This window comes from Orycteropus afer, unplaced genomic scaffold (genome assembly GCF_000298275.1).
Source record: "Orycteropus afer afer isolate SDZICR_OR568_19922 unplaced genomic scaffold, OryAfe1.0 scaffold00100, whole genome shotgun sequence".
NCBI lineage: Eukaryota > Metazoa > Chordata > Mammalia > Tubulidentata > Orycteropodidae > Orycteropus > Orycteropus afer.
This window is the reverse complement of record NW_006921687.1, coordinates 266,833-277,606: the sequence shown is the minus strand read 5'-3', so window position 1 is coordinate 277,606 and position 10,774 is coordinate 266,833. Positions and strand designations below refer to the sequence as shown.

Sequence of the window (10,774 nt, the reverse complement as noted above, 5' to 3'; positions counted from 1 at the left end):
GAGGGGTCGCTATGAGTCGGGGCCGACTCGACGGCACATAACAACAACAACAACAACAACTTCATTTTGTTACTTCTTTCCATGATAAACATTTATAGAATGTTTGTTATGTTACTAAAACTATATAATATAATGATGGCTTAGCTTTATGTATTTCTTCCATAATAGTTTCATATATATGCTTTTGTATTTGTTTTAATTTTTAATCCCTGAAACAATCCTGGGTAATGAAAAATTGATATATCTCTAGAATTACAGAGAGAACCTGTGGTTCGGCAAGTCTTTGTGTCTTATTCAAGATTATGTAGCCAGTAAGGGGTACAATAGAAGAACCTGGATTTTTGCATCTCTAAATGAAACAAAGCTTTCTTTCTAAAAGTTGTAGTTACTTACAAGTTTATCTCTTTTATCAGCTGAGACTTCTGTTCAGTGTACTTCCATAAAATTGAACATAGTTGCATAAACTGGCTGATAATTTAAAATGTTTTAATCTAATTTACAAGTTGATTTCTTAAATCTTGAGCAGCACATGTGGGAGTCTCTGTCTCATGGTCTAAAATTTACCATAGTCAAGTTACAAATTTCATAACTTACATTAAAAATGTAATCCCTTGAAATGAGCCAGAGGAAGAAATGATTTTACTGTTGTGATTAGGACAATGCTACTTGAGTACAAAATAGGTCCATAGTATCACATTAAAAGTGATTGATATTCTACTATTGAAAATAAAAAGGCATCAGATAAATACGCTTTTTTTTTTTCCCCTTGCATTTGTCCCTTGTTTTTGTTTGGCATTCTGACTCATAGGGACCCTGTATAACAGATTACAACTGCCACATAGGCTTTCAGATCAGTAGGTCTTTTTACCCATGGAGCTTCTGGTTGGTTCAAATGGCCAACCTATAAGTTAGCAGCTGAGTGCTTAATCATTGTGCTACCAGGGCTCCTTTATTTTTCTCTTAGCAGATTATTATTCCATTTATTGACTTGTGAATTTATTGTTCACGTTATCATTTAACAGCAAAAAATAAAAAACAAACTCCCTTTGAGTCATTTCCAACTCATAGCGACCTGTCCTTAGGTTTTGGAGGTAGTATCTCTACTGAAAAGAGGATCTTTTTTTTTTTTTTCTTCATTTTAAGAGCTTATTTTACATTCAATGTTACATGTACATTTAGTTTCACTCCCCATTTACCATGCTCAACCCTAACCCAGTCACCTCCTCTCCCTGCCCAGTAACCTCCTCCTGTGCCCTTCATATTTATGCAATCCTGTTTTTCTGCATTGCCTCAATTTGAATGTTGCCCCTCTGGTGCCCCATGGTCTATTACTCTAAGGGATGTATTACCATAGAGTATGTGGATGTGTCATTCTTAGTTGAGTGGTCTTCATGTACGTCTTCTTAACTATTGGGCTGAGAGCCAGCCCCTGGGAGTGAGTTTTATTCCAGGCACAGAATGTATTCCAGGGCCATAGTATTGGGGGTCTCACCAGATTCCATCAGACCAGTAATTCTGGTCATTATTGAGTTTTTGGATTTTGTTCCATGTTTTTCCTCCCACTCTATCCAGGATCTCCAGATTTGATCATTTCCTGAGTGGTTGGCATTGGTAGCCAGGCATCATCTAGTTCTTCTGGTCTCAAGGGCCATCATGTCCTAAGGCTGATTGCTTCCAAATGCCTTTGTTTTTTTGCACTCTTTTTCACTTCTGATGCTAGGAGACCATTAGCTGCATCTTACATGGTTGCTTGAAAGCTCTTAAGACCACAGTCGCTACTCACCCATGTAGGATGCCAAACAAGGAAAAAGGGGATCTTAATAAAAGTTTTAATTTCTTCTTCCTAACTAAAAGCCAATCATCAATAAATGTTTAACATTTTCTCAAAGTATGTAATCTAATTAGAGTTTGATACACTCAAGAATCTTGTACCATTTCCTTTGTGTTTTCACATAAATTGTCTGGAAATAAGACCAGTCTCTTTCTTGTATTTGTCCAGACTCAATGGAAGAACAGTTGTTACAGTCACATGGGAGTAATAGGGAAAAAGTAATAAGGGACTACCTAAGTTTGGAGATTGGCAGGCTGGTAAGAATGGAAGGGAATATTTTTGATATGATTGATTATCCATGTGAGTGTGGAGTATGTCTACCTGGTTGGTGGATATGGAAGAAGCAAGAATATGGGAATGTATTGACAGAGTAGGGCTATAACATAGCTAAACTTTTTTTTTTCTTTTTAAATTTTGAAGACTTTGATTAATATTTAGTTTGGATTTGAGACTTTTCATGATATTGGATCTTTTCCAATTCTGGCATGTGTCGCAGGGTGGCATAGTGGATAAGGCATTTATTTGGCTGCTAACAGGAAGTTCAGTGGTTTAAACCCACCAGCTGCTCCAAGGAAGGAAGACAGAGCCATCTACTTCTGTAAAGATTTACAGCCTCAGAAACCCAATGGGAGTCTCTGAGTCAGAATCAACTCGATTTCAGTGAGTTTGGTTTTGGTTTGGATAGTTAAATAGGAGTTTCATTGTTACTCCCAGAAGATATCTGTTGATTGTTAGTTGTAATAATCTAAATGGAAGTAGGAACGTCAGTGAGGGAAGGTGGAGAGATAACCATCCATCAACTTTATGTGAACATTTCAGGAATATCATTTACAAATTCTTTCCTCATAAAGATTTAGATTTTTGGGTGTGGTGTTGATTATTGACAAGAATGAATGAAAAAGGTATGGGACTTCTTCCTGGAGGTGGGTTACAGTGGGCAAAAGAATAATTTTTCTTCTTATATCATCATAGATAAGATCAAGTAATGGGAAGTGTTCCAATGAGTTTTCTGAGAAATATTCCTTTAAGAAAAGAAGAGTGTTTCAGCAAAAGGATTTAACAGCTGGGAAGGGTTTTTAAGACTTTCATTTCCCAGGAAAACTTGTTATTTTGTGCAATGGATATTGGAGTACCTTGTATAATAGACACTTGGTTTGTTTTATATGATGATGACATGAGAGGGAGTCAAAGAAACCAAAGTTTATATAATCCAAATTTATATCATTATTTTTCCTCAGTCATTCCCATTGTATACATAAGATAAAGGACAGCATAAAATAAATTTTCATAAATTAACTTAATCATGTAAAACTATTTAAAATAAAATAAGCACATATTTTTAATGCCAGTAAATTATCATCATCCAAATTAATTTATTTTAAGTATGCAATTATATAATTAAAGGTAATATAAGTTCCAAGGATAAGGAATCATCTAATGTTTTATTTAACTTTTAGGAAATTTTTTTAATATCCTGGTATTAAATGAAGTACATGAGTTTGTGGTGAAAGCTGTGCAGCAGTATTCAGAGAATGCGACATTACAAATCTCTGCGCTCAGCTGTTTAGCACTCCTCAGTAAGTAACTTCTTATAGGTGCGTTTGATCTTGATGTTGACATTATAACAAGAACACTATAGGTAGAAGAAGGAAGTATGAAATGACTCCTCGTCCCAATGTAACTCATTTTCCAAAAGAGTTTCCAAGGAAACTAACAGTGGTGACAAGTACACATATCTTCATCATAGAGGGTTTTGCTTTAAATACTTGATTAACTTTGTAATTGAGCAGCTAATCTTCTGTTAATTCTCCTCTAGTTTATTAGTTTTGTTTGGAATCCTCTTCCTCATTTTCTCCTTTATCTAGATGGGATGGCGATATTAGGAGGTGTACAGTATATTAGAGGATTTCAAGGGTGGTACCAACAGCTGATGTGCTCAGCTGCTAACCTTTGATAAGCTGAATGCCCTAGTCAACCCAGAGATGCCTCAGAAGAAAGGCCTGGAGCTCTCCTTCCAGAATTCAGCCACTGAAAACCCTGTGGAGCACAGTTCTACTCTGATACACAGGGCTCATCATAAGTCAGAATCAACTTGATAGCAACTTGCTGGTTGGAATATATTAGAAATATATTAGAAATGGCTTTGTCATTTACCAGGCCTCTAGTAAAGAACAGCATTTTATCTGTTGATAAAATTTCAGAAGTATAAACTTGGAGCTAGTCATTCACACTGTCATTAAATTATATGTGTATTTTTCAAGCTGAGACCATTTTCTTAAATCAAGACTTAGAGGAAAAGCATGAGAATCAGGAGAATGATGCTGGAGAGGAAGAAGAAAAATTGTTTTGGCTGGAAGCCTGTTACAAAGCATTAACCGGACATAGAAAGAACAAGCATGTGCAGGTTATACTCTTTTGTAAATACCATGGTTATTCACCATGATGTTTGTACAACAATTTATATTTTACAGGTTTCTTGTTTTTCCTCTCTTAATCCAGGAGGCTGCATGCTTGGCACTAAATAATCTCCTCATGTACCAAAACAGTTTACACAAGAAGATTGGAGATGAAGATGGCCAGTCAGTAATTTTTATTTTATATGCTAGAAAATGTCAGTTATATTTCTGATTGATACATATAAAATACTCTCACTCTAATTTTTCATGTTTAAAATATTTCTGATATCATTGTTTATGTCTTGAATGTTACCACAAAATAGTAATAGGTATATAATATTTTTTATCTCACTGTCTTCAGTAGTTAGGAAAAGGTGGTATGTTTGAAAGTTATTATTGAAATATTTGGAATCAAGTAATTTTAAGTAATTTATTATTTGTAGAGGAAAAGATTCCATTTTTCTGCTGATCATTTAAAAAATTCTTTATTAATTAATCTCAGGTGGCAGAGCCATCTGTGACCTTTCCTACTACTGTGACTTACCAACAGGTTGTCAATACCAGGAATTAGATTTTGTTAGAAAGCCTTCTACAGTGATTTCCCTACCTGATGTAGCCGTTTTGACCTGTCTTCTGTTGAGAGGGTTATCTGAAGCTGTCAGCCCTCTAGGAGGCTTTCAACAACAGCTGCTATTCAAACATAGTATGAACCCTTTTTCCCAAAGATACAAACCATACCAGGAGTTGTGTGTAGATCATATTTGTTTCATGTCCAGGAGACTTTGTGCTTATACTCTTGCCAACTGCTTATGTATATGCCATTTGATCTGGTTACCCTCTGGATTTTTAAATTAGAATAATTTATCATGGAAACTGAAATAATAATATTATACATCTCAAATCTTGACAGCCTATTTGCATAGTTATCTTTATGTGGTCTCACTGCCACTAAAAAGGGAATTAACCACACAGATGCTATTAAATTAAACATGTCTGTTTTGGAAAGAAACAGGAATTCTTTAGAAAACTGTGTGTTGAGCCAACATCCTAATTGTCCCACAATGAGCAGTCTATTTAAGAGGTTAGGGTAAGAGAGATTCATGTTGTAGTTTATAAATTTCAGTTCATAGTACTTAACCTCAGAATTCGTAGAAGATTTTAACGTATCTATTATTAAAAGAAAATATTTTATATTCTTTAACTTTAAGACCCTTTAAGAAGGTTTTAAACTTTTATGAACTTACAATTTTCCTTTCTTGCTTTTTCCTTTGTTACCTATAAACGTCCCCTCCTTAGGTTCTATAACCTTTTTCTCTTACCTTTACTTTTTCCTTCTAGCAACTTGTTTTATATTTGCTGAGATGTCTTTTTATCTACTGCTTATCAGGTTTTGAAGAAACATAGAAATACTAATTTTATTAGTATTTAATGTATTTGAAGCTAACTTTTAAATTTAAAACTGTTTAACTGCAATTCACTCTTACAACTGGAAGTGGCCTAAAGCATTATTTACATGCCCTTATTTGTTATTAGAGAGACTAGAATGTGTAAGTAAATGTTTGAACAAATTATTAAAGCATTATTGTTAATACTGTGGTTGAATTTGTGATAGGTTCCCAGCTCACAGGGAAGTGATGCTGTCCATGCTGATGCATTCTTCATCAAAAGAAGTCTTCCAGGCATCTGCCAATGCATTGTCTACTCTCTTAGAACAAAACGGTAAGGGGTACACCATGTTTTTCATAAAAGGAAGTGCATTTTGCGGTTATTTTTTATTATAAAAGTAATATAGTGTAAAAATTTTAGATACCTAGACCCACCCACTGCCTTCAAGTCAATTCTGACTCATAGTGTTTCCAAGGCTATAAATCTTTATGGAAGTAGATTGCCCCATCTTACTTCCATGGAGCAGTGGGAGGTTTGAACAGCCAATCTTAATGGAAGTAGATTGCCCCATCTTACTTCCATGGAGCAGTGGGAGGTTTGAACAGCCAATCTTCTGGTGAGCAGTAAATGGCTTAGGCACTGCACCACCAGAACTCCTTAGATATATAGCTATATGTCTGATGTATAGATAGATTGATAAATATCTGAAAAGATAAAGAAGAAAATAAGCATTTTGATATATATTCTTCCTGACTTCTATGTATATACTCATACACTGGCATGTACAGTGTATATACAGTGTATTTTTTTGCAGAAATGGAATCATGTTACACTCTGTTACAACCAGATTTTACTTTTTTTTTTCATATGGATCCTTACATTATCTGTTGTAATGGTTATGTAGTTTACTATTTTATGAGCTAGTTCCTTATTGACTTTCAGCTTATGTCCAGTGTTTTCCTTTTGTTTGTTTTTTTAAATTGTAGTAAACACTACATGGTCACTTTATTTATTTATTCCATTTTCCTTATACACAGTTCCTATTATTTTCTTAGGAAAACTTTCACACAATACAACTGGATAGAGAGATATATACCATTTTAAAATCTGGTAAAATTATCCATTATAAAACTTTTATTATACTTTATTTCTCTCAATATAATCCTTTACATGTAAGTCTTAAGTCTGATGAATAGCTCTGCATTATTAAAGAGAGAAAAATGGCTCGTACACTGTTGGAAGGATTCTTGAAATATGAGATTGAAGCTGAGGCTGTTCAGTTCCTAGTCCCATAAACAGGAAGTGCTGCTGAAAAACCTTGGGAGAAAACTCATCATAATGCTGCTGGGACTTGGCAACTTTTGCAGGATCTCTTTAGAGGGTAGAAAAATAGAGAAAAATACTGAAAGCCTGAGATGGACACCACTGTCTGCACCAGCTTTTAGTAGAAAGCTTGAGTGAAAATAATAAAGAAACCACTTTTTTATTGTGATTTGGGTAAAGATTTACAGAGCAAATTCACTTTCCATACAGCAGTTCACATATACTTTGTCTCATGACATTGACCACAGTTTACCACAATGCAACAGCTCACCTCCCACTTCCTCCCCATAGTTACCTCTTCCCAGTGTCCATCCCTCTATGCACTCCTGCCCCCTGAGCTGTCTCCCTGTGCATAAGCAACTCTTCTTTCTCCCATGATTATTCTCTCCAAGGAGAGTATCTACTTGAGGCAAATGTTCAACTCATATGCCTGTCTTTTGTTTGGCTGGAAACCATAGGTGTGGGTTCAATTCCAGACCTGAAGGGCAGTTAGAGGCCATAGTCTCAGTGGTTCCACCAGGCTCTATCAGACCAGCAAACCTGGTCGCCATCTTTTTCCTCCAAATGATTTTGAGTTTTGTTCCACATTGTTCTCCCTCTCTATCAAGGATCTCCTACATAGATCCCCTTCCAAGTGGATGACAATGGTAGCCGGGCATCATCTAGTTCTTCAGGTCTCATAGTCATATAGGCTGCAGATCGGATGGTGTACCAATTGCTAGGACTAATTGAAGAAACCACTTTTTACATGTTTATTTATACTATTATTTAAGTCAAATCAAGAAGAAAATTATTTCTTCTTCCTTTTCCTCCTTTCTCATACCACCTGTCTGACAGCATTTTAATAAAAGCACTGAGAAACAGACAGGATTTTCTCTCAGGGATAATGAATCAGAGCAGGAGATGTAGAAAAGGGCCTTGCTATTCTTGAACTTCTCATATTCTACTGAACAGTTAGAGAGACCTGGATGGGGATCTTACTCCTAGCTATGAAGACTGGACTTTACTGCTTTTGTGTGTGGCACCTTACAGAGGAGACTAACATTTACTGTGGACAAGCAATGCTCTGTTGGCACCTATATTCTTAACTACTTGGAAATCTTTGACACACAGACAAAACTACTATGACTTCATATATTTGAACTGTATCTTATGGTGTCTGAGAGTTAATTACATTTGGAGTCAACCTTGATTTCTCTGTTCAAAATCAGTTCTCTGTCCTTTCTAGTTCCTTACTTCTTTGTTTCTGGCTAACAGTCAAACTGTCCTCAAATCCCTTTATATTATCCTTGGAGTTCTGCCTTAGGAAAGTATTTAGAACTTGAGAAGCTTGTTCACCAACTCAGTGTGCAGCTTCTCACTAAAATACACTTGAGAACATTACATGTGCAGAACTGGGTATAGTTTTCTTGAAAAATGACTGGATTGGCAGCCAGAAGAGCTGGGCTCACTCTAGTGGCTTCAAGGCCAAATCTCAAAAATCTTGTGTAACATTTATTTCATTCATTCATTCAGTAAATATCTATTGAACTCCAATTATGTATCATACAGTGCTCTTGGCACTTGTAATAAATCAGTTAACAAAGGACATAAAAATTCAAGGTTCATGGAGCTTAAACTATAGTGGGTGGATAAAGACTAAATAAAATATACAATATATAAAGTAGCTAATGAAAACAAAAAATAAAAGAGGAGAATATGAAAGGGTAGTGGTCAGAGGAGATGAAATTGTGAATATTCATCCAGGAAAGACATCACTGAGAAAGTGACAGTTGAGTAAAGACCTGAAGGAGTTGTTATTGGCCTTTGAAAGCAGATAATTTATTACTAAAATGGGGTGGATGAAGTCAAGAGTATTATGTGGATAGCTAGTAAATGAAATAACATGTATAAAGTGTTCTATAAACTAAAGTGACTCCATTACATAATTTCTTCTCTTAGGTCTAGTGTTTGATGAAATTTCTATTTTTAATTTTGAAGTCACAATAAACCTGTTTTCCTGAAAACAGTGCTGGTTGTCTCATTCATTAATGTCTAGGAGAGTGGTTCTTAAAATACTATCCCTGCACCAGCAACATAACTTGGGAACTTATTTAAATTGTAAATTCTGGGGCCCCACATACAACTACTGAATCATTACCTCCAGAAATAGGATCCAGAAATCTGTCTTTTAACAAGTCCTCTCAGATGATTCTGATGTACAGTAAGTTTGCAGACTCCTGGTCTAGAATTACTTCTGTCTTTTAAATACATCCTTAGTGAGAATTTAGCAACTTTGAAATGGTTATCACACCTTCTGATCATTATTAAGCAAAGTAACCAACTTCTTACGTTTTAATGTGTAATATTCTTGATATCTTTAAAAGGTATGTGGTGGCAAAGAATTTTTAAGGTATTGGCAGTATTTTAGAATATATATATTATTTCTAGTAGTTTCTGTGTTTTGTCTTTTCCTCTTTTCCCAATTGGAAATTGATACATCATTTTTAAAAACACTTAAGTTAAGACTTTCTAAGTTTTTTTTTAAATACTGCTTTGAAAAGGTTGAATTACAGTGTATAATGTTGGAATTGATATTTATATAGAGGTGTCAAGACAATTTACATGGAAACTTCAAGACAATGAGTTTGCATCTGATGAAGGAGGTTTATTATATGGAGATTTATTCCATAATTGTTATTGCCTTTGTATATTTATGTTTCCCATATAATGTAAAATCAGTTGTAAAGCATATCAGTGTGCTTCTTGAACTTTAACATTACCGTGTGAAAACAAATGTAATTATGTTCTATATCAGTGCTTTTTATCCCTTTTCATATAGTGACATACATAGAAATGACAATCCTTGTATGACCTCTGAGGTAAATGGACAGCAGGTTAAGGTTGAAAACAGCCCACTCTGGATCCAGTCCCTGACTTTTCCCCACTCTGCTCCCCACTCAGCCAACAGCTGAGGGGATGGTGAATATTTCTGCACTCCTTTAATTCATTCCCAGCACCTGGTGAATGAATCTTAGCTCTACATTAATACAATTATTTTGTGAGGTTATGTTAAAAATAAATTTAACTTTTATTCTTATTTTGCAGACCATTATTTTATAAAATTTTTCTTCAAAAAAAATGCCTTTCAAATGAACAAGGATATAGTGATCACACTGGAGTCAGCCTATCCTGTGAATAAAATATTTTAAATCAAAATATCAACAAAAAGTTTATAAATGTGTAAACATTGCAAATGACATATGTTTTCAGGAAATAAACATTGATTATTTTTAAGTCTTTAATGAAATAAAAATTACATATCTTCTTATATATGCTTTTCTATGAATTTAGACTATTTTAATATTCCATGTGTTATTATAAAATTATGAAACTATGCTTTCATTTCTATAACACTAAAACAATTTTATAGTTAATTTCAGAAAAATCCTGTTGTCAAAAGGAATATATCTGAATGTATTGGAGTTAATGCAGAAGCATATACACTGTCCTTATGTGGCTCAAAGTGGCTGTAAAATGCTAAATCATCTTTTTGAAGGAAGGTAATATAGATTCATGAATTTATACAGAATGTATACTACTGAACTGGGTAGAATATCACTATCTCAAGCGTATTTCTAATAATGAAAAGAAAAGCACAAGATATTTAAAGATAGAAACATAATATAATGCCACATCACAGATATCATATACTTAAGTTATCTGAACATTGAAAAGGTGGAAGAGATTATAGAAATCTTTGGAGGATTTGCTTTGATCATGGTGCTTTGCTGTTGACTGAATTTGGAAAAATGGCAACTACATACCACAAATCATACTGAAAAAAAAAAAAAAAAAA

The 10,774-nt window shown here is 34.5% G+C and overlaps 1 protein-coding gene across 1 annotated transcript in view; it reads left to right on the top strand.

The window, feature by feature from the left end:
• LRRK2 (leucine rich repeat kinase 2) overlaps positions 1-10,774 on the top strand; it is a 187,507-nt gene that overhangs the window by 28,665 nt on the left and 148,068 nt on the right. Inside the window, exons 8-12 of the mRNA XM_007943152.2 lie at positions 3,289-3,408; positions 4,093-4,235; positions 4,331-4,410; positions 5,840-5,946; positions 10,349-10,478. Coding sequence (XP_007941343.1) covers positions 3,289-3,408; positions 4,093-4,235; positions 4,331-4,410; positions 5,840-5,946; positions 10,349-10,478 — 580 coding nt within the window. The remainder of the gene's footprint in view (positions 1-3,288; positions 3,409-4,092; positions 4,236-4,330; positions 4,411-5,839; positions 5,947-10,348; positions 10,479-10,774) is intronic.